This window comes from Watersipora subatra, chromosome 5, assembly GCF_963576615.1.
Source record: "Watersipora subatra chromosome 5, tzWatSuba1.1, whole genome shotgun sequence".
Taxonomy (NCBI): domain Eukaryota; kingdom Metazoa; phylum Bryozoa; class Gymnolaemata; order Cheilostomatida; family Watersiporidae; genus Watersipora; species Watersipora subatra.
Genome location: NC_088712.1, coordinates 48,363,755 through 48,381,185, shown reverse-complemented (window position 1 = coordinate 48,381,185; position 17,431 = coordinate 48,363,755). Strand labels below are relative to the sequence as shown.

Here is a 17,431-nt window from a genome sequence, read left to right as displayed (position 1 = left end):
CTTTTATAGCTCACAGAACTGCCAGTGTACTAGAAGAAAAATAGGCGTCGAAACTTGCCTAAAATACTATTAATTTTTATGTACATATGGCATAATCTTAATTAAACTTATAGCAAATACAGAAATAAACAAACACCTTCATTTAAATGTTAGAATGGTGAATGCTCTATATGTTGATAAAAAATTAATTTTTTGTGTAAAAACCTTTTTGTTACCCGTGGAATGATGGATATGCATCTAGTAATAATAATATAATAAACTTAGAGGTCTAATGCAGGTTCTACCTCGGGTTGGCGCTGTCATTAAGAGAGAATGGACCTGGTGATCGAACTGTAGAGGCATTTGGTTATATTCAGGAAGCTATGGAGCTGCTCTTAACCAGACAGACCAACATAGCCCTTGGCACCCACAAAATGTAAGCACTATAATCAAACCCTTTCTTCTCTTCTCTGTTCATTGTTTTTCAAGCAGTCAATAATCTTTATTTTCTTTTTCCTTGTGATGTAGCTAAATTATTATCATTATAAGTTTTTTATTCTAAGACTGTTTCTTTATTTTTTACTTTTATAGCAAATTTTATGCTGTGCCTTAGGTATTTCCTCTATTGAATGCGAATACGACCTCTAGCAGGTCATATTCATGAAATATAATTTCACTATTTTTCTTGTTTTTGTTTGACAAATAATTCAGCTGCTAGTTTGGATTCATCATTCGCTCCTGCATATCTACTCTGGTTTGTCATATATACAGTCATTTAATTTGTTTCTAGTTGTGCCTGATGCATATGTCTATGTCTGATGTATAGGTCTGTGTCTGATGCATATGTCTATGTCTGATGCATATCTCTCTGTCTGATGTACATGCATATGTCTATATTTGATGCATATGTCTATGACTGATGTATAGGTCTGTCTGATGTATTTGTCTATATCTGATGCTTATGTCTATGTCTGATGCATATATCTATGTCTGATGCATAAGTCTATGTCTGATGCATATGTCTATGTCTGATGCATATGTCTATGTCTGATGCATATGTCTATGTCTGATGCGTATGTCTATGTCTAATGCATATGCCTATGTCTCGTGCATATGTCTATGTCTGATACATATATCTGTGTCTGTCACAGGGAAGAATTGATGTTTGTTGAAGACCTGCTGAGGGGAACAAATGTACACATTCTGAGAGGAATTGTCTCCCTTGGTAAGATGGTGCAAGGAAAGCCAGAGTTGGGCACGTCTTGCATGTCTGCTGAAGATCTCTTTCACAGGTAGGAATCTATATCAGCAGCTATAGCTTGGCAACTTTGCAACGTTTGGAACTAAATTATTGATTATAACAGAGCAGCCTTGGTATTACTCTAACATGCAGTCTGCTTAATTTTAACGTTTTGTTTGGGCTCTATCTAAGCCTTTCTTAGTCATAGTAGGATTTTAAATAAAGAATAAAGGCTATGACTACATCAAACACATTTTTATTGATTGAGGCCATATCAATTAACATTAATTCTTGATGTTTGCTGAAAGCTGAACTTTGAAATCAATTGACCTCAGTATTATCGATTATACGATCCGTATTAAACTTGTTGTTTATTGTAGGCATCCGGTATTATTATTATTATTTGCTAAGTTTGTTTGTTTGTTTGATTGCTTTATTCCATCATTAATATGTGGATATATACAAAAGAAATGAAAACTAGACAACAAGCATTCAGAGAAGCTGATGATGAGGCCATGTGCACGATAGCAAAAGCTAATATTTAGCACGGACCCAGGTGGCAGATTACAGGCAACAAGGAATTAAACATTATAGTTAAAAAAACTTATCTCAAAAGCCATGCCCTAAAAGCTCATCTTAAAACCTGACGTATTTTGTATACTGTGAATAGGGAGAGGCAGAGTGTTCCATAAAACAGCTTGTTAAATTGTTCTTTTGTGACCAGCGGCGGAAGATGATTTAGGTAGAGGTAAGTCGAGTTTAGAATTTTGAGTGAAATAGTGCTGTGAGAGATGAGAATATGATGAGTATATGAGCTCTAAGCAAAGTCCAAAATTTAAACAGCTGACTAACATTCCAAATGTTGCATCTTTTAAATATATACCCAGTCGAGAAATATAAAGGTTTCTTGTTAATAATGCGAATTACTCTTTTTTGATGAATAAATAACTTTTCAAGATAAATTACTGGAGCATTCCCCCAGGCTGCAATAAAATATAAAATTTTGGAGTTGATCAATGATCAACTCAATAAATATGAAATATGAATCAACCTATATCAAAGCTAATAGGTTGATTTATATTTTATTAACCGAAATAGTTTATTTGTTGTCTTACATCCTTTGAGAGGTGTGATTATCTAATAGCAATCATATTGTACTTACACTGCTTTTAGGACTTATAAAGTTGTCAAATCACGAACTTCTGTGCATAATCTAGACTCCCTTTCCGCTCTCCACTCTCCGTTTTAACAAATACATAATTGTGACGCAGTCGACAAGCAACCATTATGATTTCAATAATACTCATAATAATTAGCATGGCCTCTATCCATGTTTTTACTGATCATTATTTTTTATCATTATTTACATCATTATTCATAGTTTTTACAGACATTATTTAACACTAGTACGCTGGATCTTCATGTGTAATAAATATGTGCATAATTATTCTCAAATATGGAAAGTTAGTTGAGTAGCTCAGATCTTACTGCACTTGCCTGAAAATCTAATCATCATGGTTCAATTTCTACAATCTTTTTGCAATATTTTTTCCAAAGCTTTTAGCATGGCTGTGGGTGGACACGGCTCGTATTATAAAGACTAATGTCCTTGCCAGTCCCTAGCACTGTAAGAGATCATCATGAGTAGTCAGTACATGGAGAATTATCCTATGAACCAGAAAGGCTGCCAAGTGGTGTAGTGGTAGTGTGCTTGCTCTTGAATCTGATGCCTGGGTTCGATTCCCGTGCAGGGCAATCTTTTTTCCTATCGCTCTTAGCATGGCGACAGATGGACACTGCTCTATAGCAAAGATGAGTAAAGATTTTTTTCTTTTTTCATTTGCTGTTGTGGAGAAGCGATACCATACATATCAGCAAAGTATGTATGTTTTTTAGCGCTGTGCTGTTGGCCACACAAACACTTCCTACAATATCACGTGGAGACCTTTATAAGCAGATTGAGTGGGTCATACTGGAAGGACATAGCCTGTTGTTAGACATCGTGTTGGCAAGGGGAGATGACCCATTGCACATAGCTAAGAGGTGCGAAGGGTTAAGCGCTTTCATTAGGTCTGCTACGATAGAGCACAACCCGCAGTTAGCAGCGCTTCAACAGAAGGTGAGTGAGTGAATCACTGCTGGTGCTAAAAACAGTCCCACCAATGTTGTAATATATGTGACCTTTGATTATTGCAAGTGCTCTGGTAGTCTTGAGTGCTGTGAGAGATAGTCAGACGTGCCAATAAAGTGTAGACGATAAGTATATACACAGTAGTTATTGGCCCAGATGGTAGCATGCAATGTAGTGAAGCTTATTGTCTCGGGTTCAAATCCTGTATACGCAATTTTTTTTTTAGTTTCTACATTCTGACAGAATGGCTGTTTTACATTTTTACATAAACCCTTTTTGATTCAGTTTGGGCATCTGTATGCATTTTCTATGTAGTTTAGTAAACTTCCCATTTTTGACCAATAGCGGGTATGCTATGGCTTAGCATTGCTATTTTAAGAAAATGGAAGTGCCAAGTCAGGAAAAATTGCTAGCTGAATAACCACATAAAAGTGAGTCTTTAGTTTTACATGCGTCGAAGGCAAGTTATAATGTCCTGGCCTGACTCACTGTTTAGATATGTTCTATAACACACAGATACATTCTGTTTTTTAGTAATTTCTGTTGTCAGATTCATGCAGCTGCAATTACAGGGAGTGTAATGCCTGCTTGGGAAATTAATAGAAAACTAACCAATATTTTTTATATACAGCACAAATTGGCATAGTTGAAAATCTCCCAAATAGCTTCATTTTTTTTTAAACGGTCTGTTTTAGTATTCTTTTATCAAGAGCTTCCTAAATATACATTTCAGTTTTGACATAATTGTCTGCTCTTTTTGTTTGACATTCTCCAGTAATTTCATATAGTTATCTTTATAGACAAGCCAAGCCTTGGTAAGTATACAGCCAAGTGGTAGTCAGGCTCTCTATCTACTCGGCACTGCACAATTGGCTATGTATGACCTTGACCCTAAGGCTGACAGTGCTGCTGTTCTATTGGCTGATTGCAAACGCTCACTAAAAGCTAGTATAGAGCTTGAGGGAAAATCAACACACAGTGATCTATCATCAGAACTAAAAGGTTAGTTCAGATCCAATTTAGAGTATAATATTCTATTTTTACTCTAAGCACTTCAGGCTATTTTAAACAAGTGAAGACAATTTTTGCCGACATTTTGTACAAGGTTATTTGTATTTTATACAGGGCCGTATCCTTCTATACTGCGGTTACTGCCATATCAGTATCATTTTTTGAGGCTCAAATCCTGGAATTCATGTCATTTTTGCTTGATTTGAATCTTGGGCTGGGGAAAGGGTGTCGTTTATCGTTTTAATGTCGTTTATCGGTTGCGTGGGGAAATGAAATTTATATCGCTTTTGATAGACGTTTATAAAGCTGTCGTCTAGTAACGTTAAACAAAGGATATGTATTCTAGTAAGTTTTAAATATCATCAACAAGATATTAGTCGATGAATTACAATATGAAACGATTATCTGAGAGGCGCTGCTTTGTGCTAAAATCTAAAGAAATCGTGCCTCCTTGGAAAGAATAAAAATTGGAAAACCCAGTCAACATAGGCTCGACTTTAAAAACGGTAAAATAAAAAATTATTTGATCCTGCGATCGTTAGTGATTTTTTGTCTGATCGGAATAAAAATAATTCAGATGATAGAAGTGATGTAAAATTTTTGAACTTTTATTATACTTGAAATATACAGAGAAAAACGATCATTATGGTAGCTCGCACGGCAACTTTATAGTGTTGGACTCTACTGAAAGGAATGCTTTTTTTGTAGTAGTATATATGTAAATTAATGCTTATGTACAAAAGATTTTGTTCATAGAAATAAATTTAAGTTTGAGCTATGCATGTAACATGCATAGCTCAAACTTAAATTTACTACTTGCTGAGTGTTGTAAACTATAGTATAATGTGCATTATTTTTAACATGGTGCTCTATTAATGTTACTTTTCAACTTTACGATAATATTTGATTAAATTATTTCATAAGAGACTACTCGTCTCCTACACCATTCAGCGTTGTAACCGGTGATAATTCTACCTCATGCTCGCTGTGGCCAACCCTTTTAGCAGCTTTCATTCACATTATATTTTTAATAAGCGTTGTTAAAAACAATCTCAATAAACAGTTTTATATTTAAAAAACTGGTTTATAATGTCAAACTTGCTGTTAGAACATGAGCCCCATCAGGAGCCAAGTGTGCTAGATTTGCACCATTTTGACTAGTTATACTAAAACATTTCCCAGGGGAGAACCCCCGGACCCCCCTCACCAAGAGGGCACTCAGCATCCCTCTCGGGCTCTCCCTGCAATACCATTTTCAAACAGGTAGATACAGCCCTGATTTTATACGCTTCATAATATTAATCCAAAATAATCCAAATCTATTTGGGAGTTGTCTGCTTATGTTGTTAATTTACTGTGTGTCAGTCACATGGCAAGACCCTGGGCTAATTATATAAATTATATTACTTTGTTGCCTATTAAATAACTAGCAATCTTGCTGGATGCCTTTATTGGACATAAGATGGCAATACAACCAGCTTACTTCTTCCTTATGATTATGATTCGGAATTTTTCATAAGTTTTTGCAAACTTGCTCAGAAAAGAAACTTTGTGCTTCAGAACAGAGCTGGTGGAAGCAGAAGCAATCTGCTGTGTCGAAGGAACCACCAAAACCTGCTACTTCTCAGCCAGTTGCCTCATCTCCTTCACGCGGTGCTCCTGCAGCTAGAGGGAGGGGTGGTACTGCCACCCGAGGTGCGCCAGCTCCATCAAGGGGTGCTGCCAGCAAACCTGCACCCAATCAGAAAACTACTCAGGTAGCCTTTCTGCAAGTATGTTCCTCAGACTTAGCTGGTATCCTCATTGCGGCACTGATTTTGTAGTGGTAGTTTTGAGGAACTCAGGCTTGATGTTGAGGCCGTGTTGTCATTAGCTAGAGAGGCCTGTTGTTGCTATAGTAGTTACAGTTGTTATCATGCTGAATCATCATTTCCTTGTTCTAAGATGTGTGTCGAGGTGATTTATTTTGTTCTACCTATCATTTTGGATGCAATGAAAGGTTCTGCTAGTTTGCTGACCCCAAAGATTTTGTAATTGTTAGGGATATTTCAGTAAACAAAATGTATACACACTGCAGTTTCTCAACTGAGAAAAGGGGCAAGCGAATATTCAGTATAGTGAATGCATTTTGTTTTTACGATTTGATCTGTTGTATTAGATTACAACAGATCACTTAGGAGTACTAATGAGACAGAATGCAGCCAAACGTTAATGCAGCCAAATTTACATAAAAAAGTAACCTTTCATCATGGAACTGTTGCTGGTAATGCATTGAGCTTTACTTCAGTATGAGAATATTTGATCATTTAAATGTTGTTGGTTTTGCACAGAGATAAACTGTAAGAGCTTTTCGTTAAGCTTTTTCATAGGAAAATTCATAAGGAAACTTGTACTATATATTAGAACACCCGCCATTGCCTATGTAAAAAAAACAACTTGAATTTCTAACTTTTATTCTAGTTTCAAATAAATAAAACATAGATATAAATAAGCAGTTTTTATTTCTGATTGGCACAAAATTTTATTCTGAGGCAGAGGAAGGTGACTGATTAGCTCAATTGGTTAGAGTCGGTATGCTGAATGTCAGGGGTTCAAACTTCATACTGGCCTACATTTTAGTCATCTTACTACAAAATTGTATTTAGTGTCATTTTCATTCACCAAAATGTCTGTTTCAGTCCTAATGACCTCAAAATTCTTTGGGCGTAAAACCTGGGGAGCATCGTAGAAAGGATGCTAAATATATATATATATATATATATATATAGATGATATAATTGTATATATATAGATGATATAAATGTATATATAATATAAATACATTATATATATAGATGGCCTGTTTATCTGCTTTGTAGTTTACTGGTTATTTATTAACTGGCTATAGAGTACCTCATGATGTGCACAGCAAACACATGTCTTAACAAACTTAGAGAAACGATAGAGTTTTGTAGAAAACTTCTAGAGAAATACTGTCATAGGTGCTGGCTGTGGGTGCCAAGCACCTGCTATCTCATGCCTTATATTTCTAATGCTTGTTGTTTACACAAAAGCTTAGTGAAGTTAATCCAGATTTAATAGGCTTGATATAGGGATTATTCAGACTCCTGTCACGCAAGCCCTTGGTTTGGTTAAAGTCACCCCTGGATGAATGGATAATCTGCTTGCGCTAATCTTACTCCTTAAATTCACGCCTGGTAATCTTAAAGTCATCTTATTTACAGAAGTGCAGCTAGTTTGTTTATCGTACTTATCGCTGGCAAATAATACAAATCTGCACAGAAATCATGGTTCACTGAGAGGCACCCAACTTTGCACCTCCATATCTTCAACTGCAGATAGCTCACGCAGTTACTTAGAGAGGTCATTACGCTAGCCCAGGTGTTCATTCATTAAAACTGCCCTGTCAAGCAGCAATAGCCCCCCTTTTCTCTCTAACAGAGCAAGACTCCTGCTAAGCCTGGTGCTAGAGGAGCTCCTGCCTCGAGAGGAGCTGCAGGAAGGGGCGCTGCTAAGGCACCCGCAGCTGTCAAACCTGCTGAGACAACTAGTACAGCAGAGCCTACTACAGGTAAGAGCTAATGTGGTGCGGGTTCTATTAAAACAAAAAAGTTGGAATGTGAAAAAGCTAATAAATTGGGTATTTTTTAGAAATAATTTTTTGTGGGATAATATTATTCATAAACATGAGAATGACTATTAGATGGTATAACACATGTGCCTATGCTTATGTCTATGTCTATGTAACTAGCGGTGAGCCTGGCATTGCTCAGCATTTTGTTCATTTTCTACCAGATAGCCAGCAGCACGCGGGTAGATGTTCTACGTCTACACTGCTTTCGTGGTCACAATCCATGAATGCATTCATTTAGGCAATTGTCCTGAATGCATTCTTAAGTTTCTAATCCATGTTTAAGGGACTGTTTCTCAAGAACGAGTCATGAAATACAATAAGAAATATATATATATATATATTAACTAAAAGCAAGTGCAAAAGCATATAAAAAAAGAACTCTACACTAAAAAACCAAAAGATTATTAGTGGAGTATGAAATATTTGAAAAATTATTGCGAAAAAAGTAAACTTTTAGTAACGCAAATACTAAAAGTTTACTTTTTTCGCAATAATTTTTCAAATATATATATATATATATATTGTAATATACATTTCATATATATTATTAAATACATTATATTATTATATACATTATTCATTCAGATTAAAAAATATATTTTGAAATACTATACTTTTGGTGATCCGAAGGGAGGCGCAGAGCATATATTTGAAAATATTTGATGAAATCAGCCAAAAACTGTGGAAATAGACAGCGTTTGCACAGACACACACGCACACATGCGCAATGACAACATAGGTTAGCTTTAGTTTTTGACATCGCAATAGTTTATGTGAGATTTTTCTAGTATGGAGTTTCCATAATCATTGTCTATTCGAAACACGCCGGTCTGAAGTATTGAAGATATTACAAAGCTTAGTGGCTATCTCACTGGCTGTATGGATTTTATGCAGCCGTAATAAAAGGCTGTAATTTAAAGCGTTTATTTCGCACTTGTCTTTGTTCACACGCATTGATTTTTTTACAAACTAATGCTAAATATTTATAAAATTATTAGAATAGACGTCTTATGCCTTATATCCTGTTTGAGACAAACTTCATAATCAACATAATTAATTTGTTGGTAGCGTTTGGCTGTAAAAATGTTTCACTGTTTCCTTGTTAGGACTGTTTTCATATCTTGATTTGCATCTTCTAGTCATACATTTGTCCTTTTCTCATGCTCATGCTTCTATCAAATAAGTCAAACTTTATGTTTCTTTGGCAAACTTTTGTTTCTTGTCTTTTTTGGGAGATCTTAAAGGTTTTCCAGCAACAATCAAATTTTTCTAACTTTACGACTCACTGAAAGTTCATTTCCTTCTTTATGCGATTTTTGTGATTTATGTAATTTTGTGTGACTGAAACTATTAGCATGGAGTATTAGTACCTCTTCTGTTATTTTAATTCTCTAAACAACTACAGTGAAGCATGGATAACTCGCCCTCGGATATAGCGAACACATGGTTAACTCGAATGGATTTGCTTGGTCCGTTCCCACGCAATGATAAATGGCTCTATATAACTCGAACTCAACACTGTTAATTTGAACTGTTTTTTGCCCAACGGCTACCGAAACGGTTGCTATCGCTTTAGAAAATCACTTTATTCCAAGCCATAGAGGTAAACCTCAACTTTTCGTAATTCATAAGCGTCGTTATTACCTCCATCGGCAAAATATTTTTGTCAACGACTTTTCTAAAGGTTTGGTGAAATTTGATTTATATGCTATACGATGAATAGCACGGGCTAGCCGGGTCACGCGCGCAAGGATTTTTGCCACGCACATACAAAACAAAAACAGCATGTTGTATTTGCGTGGCGAAAATCCTTGAGTGCGTGACCCTGCTAGCACGTGATGAATAGTTTTCCGACGTTGATTCCGTGTTGAATCAATGTCGGAATGTTGAATGTTTAAAACGTCTTAAAAATTGTTGTAATTAAACGTATACGTTGTCTTAGCTAAAAAAAAAACTATTCATCGTTTGACCCAAACACAGAATACGTATCCATTCAAAAAGCGGGAGTAATATACAATGTACCGTAAAAACTCGTAAAACTTTTAATTGAACTGCCTCGGAGTGTTGCTCTTAACGAATCCCAGGTAAAGTAAGGTAATCTTTGCATAAACTTCAAGAAAAATCGGCAAAATTGATCGTGATTAAAACGCTCAAAAGAAAAAGATGTCTTTTCTTTTGAGCATTTCAGCAACGATCAAGTTTTGCCAATGTCAATCTAAAAAAACGTCCTGGCAATAACATCACCTCAAACAACAAACCAATCTCAAGTGATAGAAAAATCTCTATACTTTTTGATAAAAACTTTTTAAACTTTACATTAGAAGCATTTAATTTGAAACAAGCCATTTGTGCTTTTGATTTATATTATAGTTTGTATATGTACATGTATCTACTAATATATAAGTAAATACATGGACTTGTGACAGTGCTCTGATAACTTGAACGCTCTGATAATTCGAACACTTTTGCTCGGTCCCTTGAAGTTTGAGTTATCCGAGTTTCACTGTATTTGTTTGTTAATGTTTAATTTTTGTACAGTCATGTTGCCTGTATGCTGTCTGTATGTTGCCTGTATGTTGCCTGTATGCTGTCTGTATGTTGCCTGTATGTTGCCTGTATGCTGTCTGTATGTTGCCTTTATGCTGCCTGTATGCTGCCTGTATGCTGACTATATGTTGCCTGTATGTTGCCTGTATGCTGCCTGTATGATGCCTGTATGTTGCCTGTATGCTGTCTGTATGTTGCCTGTATGCTGCCTGTATGTTGCCTGTATGTTGCCTGTATGCTGCCTGTATGTTGCCTGTATGCTGCCTGTATGTTGCCTGTATGTTGCCTGTATGCTGTCTATATGCTGTCTGTATGCTGCCTGTATGTTGCCTGTATGCTGTCTGTATGTTGCCTGTATGCTGCCTGTATGTTGCCTGTATGCTGCCTGTATGCTGCCTGTATGTTGCCTGTATGCTGCCTGTATGTTGCCTGTATGCTGTTTGTATGTTGCCTGTATGTTGCCTGTATGCTATCTGTATGCTGCCTGTATGTTGCCTGTATGCTGTCTGTATGCTGCCTGTATGTTGCCTGTATGCTTCCTATACTGCCTATACTGCCGAAAGATGCAAGACTCTACAGATGCAAGCTGTATGTTCCACAAAAGTTTGACTTTAAAAATATTTATCTATTAAAAAAGCGTGTCAGAAGGCAAACACAGTTTGACTACATATTTGACAAGCGAAAACGGTTTCTTTGCGTGGGAATCGAGTCTTCCTCATTATTTTGATGATTTATTGCTATTGATTCTGTGCCATTATTCTTAATTCAAGGGGATGTCTAACAAGCGAATTAACTCCATTTTTTGCTTATTCTATATATTTGTATTAGAATTTCTAGGGTCGACTACCTGAGATTACGGTAATTACTAGTGAATAATGGTTTCAGTGACTTCTGTTAATGAAGCTGAGCTTTGGTAAAATATATTCCACCATCGATCGATATTTGAATTTCTGGAGAGAGGCTAGGCACTATGACACTGTGAGAACCTTCACAGCGAGGACATAATTATGTATAAGATTTCACCATATCGTTCGCCCACCGCTATCATACCTGTCACCCAATGCCAGCATACCTGCCACCCAAAGCCAGCATACCTGCCACCCAATGTCAATGGTCATAAGGTCATCATTCTTTGAAATGCTGAAGTGTTGGTTTTTGCATAATGAATATAAAACTGCAAGTTAATTATTACAAACGTTAGGAAGCCCAAAAGGCTTTTTTATCTCAGCTTGGAGCCTCTCATAAAAGGATGTTGTTTTGTTTAGTATCGCTCATAATATCCCATAGCAATAATAATTTCCTTTTAGTATTCTCCTGAAAGTCTACCAATGGTAACAAATAATAATCATACAAACTTGAGGACAGAAATCTTGCAGTTTGTTAATTCATTTGTTACCTACAGTTTTTATTGTAATTTTTTTTAAAGACAAACTCATAGAAATCAAGTAAACTTTCTTTAAATTATATCTGTGTGGATGGCTAACAACGAGTTTCTTTTTTGCTGCATTACTCGATGGCTCATTATGGATATCGTTACAAGGCAGTTTCCATAGAAAAGCTCAACAAAAAGTTACCATTTTAAACTAGTAATTTCAATCTTTACCTATATATAAAGGTGTTGAGATATATATATATATATATATATATATATATATATATATATATATTCCAATGTAGTGTGTTAAAGCTGCCAGATAGTGCTCAATGAGTGGTCAGAGCTTAAATATAAAATTTATTCATGTAAAACCTTAGATAAAAAACAACTTCATTACTATTAGTTTCATGTCTGTTACGCAGACAATCATCAGATAAAATTGTTTTAGTCCAACTGAGTTATATATGTAAGAGAGGTGTAATTACTATAACGACTGATAGCTATGTAATTGCATTTCGTAGTGTGTATTTAGTAGAATGTCGGCATGTGGAAGCTAGCTCGTTACGCTTGTTGAGTGAGCTCATTTCTGGTTTTGTGAGGATGATGTACTTTTCTGATATGCACAGGTTACAACGCTTGGTGGCTGGGTCGTATGGCCTTGCCTGTTGAACGATTTTCCATTTAATTGTATACGGTGTGTTCAGGCCTTTTAGCTGCCAGATGTAGTTACTAAGCTCTGTGGCAGATTGCTTGTCCTGGTGCCTGAAAGATGATATGTGGCCGCTGAATCGTGTCTTTAAGGTATTTTTTGTGAGGCCAATATAACTTTCTGTAGGTTTGCTACCGTCGTCTGCGGTGACTACAGCTTGGTAAATGAGCGACTTGCTAAGACAGTTTCCTTCGAGAGGGCATTCATTTGGTGCGCAACAGTTGCATGTTTTGTTGTTTGCTGGGTGCGTCGAGGCGTTGTTCAAGAGCTTCTTATTGTGATTGTTGATGGTTTGTTTGATGTTAGACATGCAGCTGTAGCCAATCTTTGTGTTGTTTCTATTAAATAGCTTTCTTAGAGGGTGATTGCTCGGAAAAGATTTATTTAAGAAAGCTATTTAATAGAAACAACACAAAGATTGGCTACAGCTGCATGCCTAACATCAAACAAACCATCAACAATCACAATAAGAAGCTCTTGAACAACGCCTCGACGCACCCAGCAAACAACAAAACATGCAACTGTCGCGCACCAAATGAATGCCCTCTCGAAGGAAACTGTCTTAGCAAGTCGCTCATTTACCAAGCTGTAGTCACCGCAGACGACGGTAGCAAACCTACAGAAAGTTATATTGGCCTCACAGAAAATACCTTTAAGACACGACTCAGCGGCCACATATCATCTTTCAGGCACCAGGACAAGCAATCTGCCACAGAGCTTAGTAACTACATCTGGCAGCTAAAAGGCCTGAACACACCGTATACAATTAAATGGAAAATCGTTCAACAGGCAAGGCCATACGACCCAGCCACCAAGCGTTGTAACCTGTGCATATCAGAAAAGTACATCATCCTCACAAAACCAGAAATGAGCTCACTCAACAAGCGTAACGAGCTAGCTTCCACATGCCGACATTCTACTAAATACACACTACGAAATGCAATTACATAGCTATCAGTCGTTATAGTAATTACACCTCTCTTACATATATAACTCAGTTGGACTAAAACAATTTTATCTGATGATTGTCTGCGTAACAGACATGAAACTAATAGTAATGAAGTTGTTTTTTATCTAAGGTTTTACATGAATAAATTTTATATATATATATATACAGTATATGTATACACATATGTATATATATATACGGAATATATATACCTTGTATATATAAACATATATATATACATACATGGTATATATATACCGTATATATAACAATATATATAGTATGTATATATTACTAATATGTACATATATGTATGTATGTATGTATATAAGCAACAATAATAGCAACATAATTTAATTGAAAAGTTTTTTTTATTTTTTCTGTTCAACAGTAATGAGAAATGTAGCATAATGTTCCTCAGACTACTGTGTGAAGGCAGTAGTCTGAGAAGTTGGCAGTGATCTATTGTTATTGCTGTACAGTAGCATACTTATTGCATTTTTAGAACGTTCTCTAGAAATGCAATTCTTGGACTAGTTTTGCGTCAGTGGTTGCTCCATCTCTGTATATTCTGTTGGCTTACGGTAATTTCCTTTCAAGTTGATGTGCATTAACTCAATATTCACTCCATTGCCTATCCTTGCATTTTGATTTCCTGTAGCCACTATGTCTGGCTCATTCTCTTTTGTAAATAGTTGGTTTCCAATCTACCATATTGAACTGTAATTAAATATGACAACTATTTGATATCAGACCACATGATTATATTCTGTTCAGTGTGTGAGAAACTTACATGGACTTACAAGGAAATTACATTTTTATTTCGTGTGATTGGCCAATAGGATGAGAGTGCTCAGGCTGCATATTTGTGGAGGTGGAAAGGGTGGTTTACCACCATTTCCACCTTCACACTATATGCAGCCTCCACTTTCCATGAGTAATACACACTGTATTAATCATGGAACTCTTTTGAAAGTTTGTATATTCTGTTTGAAATCACTTGTTAGCTTGATTTTGCCCGACCCTCCTTCATGTCACCTTGGATCTCACGGTCATCTGTCTTTCTCTTACATCCATCTCATTGCTGATTTAAGAGCTGCCCCTATGACTGCATAATTTACTACTATGTTAGTTATATACATGTAAGTGCAATTAGTGCATACACGGGTATATCAGTCTCACCGCTATTGTATGTGATTGCTATAGAGACACATACACAGGTATATCAGTCTCACCACTACTGTATATGATTGATATAGACACACGTACACAGGTATATCAGTCTCACCACTACTGTATATGATTGATATAGAGACGCATACACAGGTATATCAGTCACACCACTACTGTATATGATTGATATAGACACACATACACAGGTATATCAGACTCACCACTATTGTATATGATTGATATAGACACACGTACACAGGTATATCAGTCTCACCACTACTGTATATGATTGATATAGACACACATACACAGGTATATCAGTCTCACCATTACTGTATATGATTGATATAGAGACGCATACACAGGTATATCAGTCTCACCACTACTGTATATGATTGATATAGACACACGTACACAGGTATATCAGTCTCACCACTACTGTATATGATTGATATAGAGACACACACACAGGTACATCAGTCGCACCATTACAGTATATGATTGATATAGACACACGTACACAGGTATATCAGTCTCACCACTACTGTATATGATTAATATAGAGACGCATACACAGGTATATCAGTCTCACCACTACTGTATATGATTGATATAGAGACGCATACACAGGTATATCAGTCTCACCACTACTGTATATGATTGATATAGACACACGTACACAGGTATATCAGTCTCACCACTACTGTATATGATTGATATAGAGACTTTGTTTTAGTCGAGCAAGCCCCAACTCCAAAGACATCACAGACCTCGCTTCCCGCAGTTATAAACAGAAAGTCCCACCATGCTAGGCTGGCTCTTGCCCGTGCTTTAACCAGAACTGAGGAAGGTTTAGACGATGCCCGAAAATATTATAACGAAGTTATTGTCATGGCTCCTGAGGTAGGGTGTCTTCACATATTTTAGCACATCGCGGCATTCTTCGCCAAAGCACTCAGTAGCAAACTTTTTTCTTGTATTTGTTGTCCGAGTTTGGATGGTGGTGAACCAAACGGCATTGCATACAGTTGGTTTCAAACGTTGATACTCATTCTGTTGCTGAATGCTTTTAAAATATTATTAACTAACATTTGATAATATCTATAGAGGCTTTAGGTTTAGCTTGAATTTGATATTTGTTTCACACATTTTAGCATTTTTCAAATAGTTGGGACCAAAATGTTCAATCATAAAACAACGCGGTGGTATATTCATAGAAAGTCAGCTTTAGTTTGTATTTGATATCCTGATTACTAGAAACAAGATGACTCTGCAATCACCACTCAGAAACACCACTCTGATAATCACTGTATAAACGTCAGAGAACTCACTTTTCAAAAATGGCTGGATGATAAAATTCTCATAAAACTTCAACCTGATATTAAATATTAATAATATCGATAACAATATATAAAGTGTATCAGTCCAGGAAACGCTGTGTTTAGTAGAACCAAGTATTTCACAAAATTAACATTTGACACGCAGCAGATGATTTCATCTGAACTAGGTGTTGTGGCATTACTTCCCAGGTTCCTCAGCCGTTGCAGGTTTAGTTGTGAAATAATATCTGAGATTAAAAATTTAAATATTGACGACAGGTATTTTGTGTTTGCGGTGAGAAGGGTGGTTAGAACAAAACATTGGATAAGCGCTAGGAACTCGAATTAAAAATAACCATAATTTATTCACAAGACTTGTCAGAGCCTTTCATTACCTTTATTGTATTTACCCCCAAAAGCGAACAATCTAAGTATTGACGTCTCCATTGACGTCTTTCTTCTCCAAACTGCGTTCTCACTTAAATGGTCTCTTATCGTCAAATTTTAAAAGTTTTCAAAAAGCATAGAGATTTTTCTATCATGTGAGATTTTGTTTGTGGTTTTAGGTGATCTGGCTGCTCGGAGGTTTCAAGATAAAAACCGGCAAAACTTGATTGCGGTTAAAGCGATCAGAAGGGTACTTATATGTTTACACTGCGTTTAGGAATGAACAATGGTTATATTTTTAACCAACTTATCTTTAAATCATTTGAAGCATCTATAGCAATGTAACTGAGGCTATATTTGCAGTTTTATTCTAATAATCGCAAACAAATGCAATATAACATCTATGTCACTAGAGATGCGTAACGCTGCGACTCGAGCGCATTAGCCGATGTCATAATGAGAAGGACAAACAGGAAACACAACTACTGGTGTTTTTGAAAAGGTCTCTTTTTTCCTAGACATTTTAATCGCAATCAAGTTTTGCCGATTTTATTCTTAAAGCATCCTAGCAGTTCGATCACCCAGCACAACAAACAACATCTCAAATGATAGCAAAATATTTATACTTTCTATTAAAATCTTTTAAAATTTGATGTAACTTTTTAAATATAAATAGAATAGCTGTAAGCTGGGGAATAATTCATGGTTTTGGTTGTGATGGACAGGTGCACGACGCATATATAGAGCTAGCGGAAATGCTCTCTAAAACCGATCCATTGGCAGCAGTCGACATTTACTGCAAGTTTCCGGTGCCGGAAGAACCAAGCTTTGATGATGCATACATATTCGGGGAAATCGTTCTCATTCTCTTCAAGCATGAAAAGTTAGACCACCCACACCTGGCTGACAACATGGTGCGACTTGGCAGAGTGATGGGTATAGGTGAGCTCTCCACGCTGCTCTAAGTCATAAGGTTA

General features: G+C 36.3%; 1 protein-coding gene across 1 annotated transcript in view; it reads left to right on the top strand.

Moving 5' to 3' along the window:
* LOC137397431 (uncharacterized) overlaps positions 1–17,431 on the top strand; it is a 40,825-nt gene that overhangs the window by 17,603 nt on the left and 5,791 nt on the right. Inside the window, exons 12-19 of the mRNA XM_068083720.1 lie at positions 278–415; positions 1,131–1,271; positions 3,116–3,338; positions 4,151–4,352; positions 5,922–6,133; positions 7,803–7,932; positions 15,485–15,651; positions 17,180–17,396. Of these exons, the coding sequence (XP_067939821.1) occupies positions 278–415; positions 1,131–1,271; positions 3,116–3,338; positions 4,151–4,352; positions 5,922–6,133; positions 7,803–7,932; positions 15,485–15,651; positions 17,180–17,396 (1,430 nt within the window). The remainder of the gene's footprint in view (positions 1–277; positions 416–1,130; positions 1,272–3,115; positions 3,339–4,150; positions 4,353–5,921; positions 6,134–7,802; positions 7,933–15,484; positions 15,652–17,179; positions 17,397–17,431) is intronic.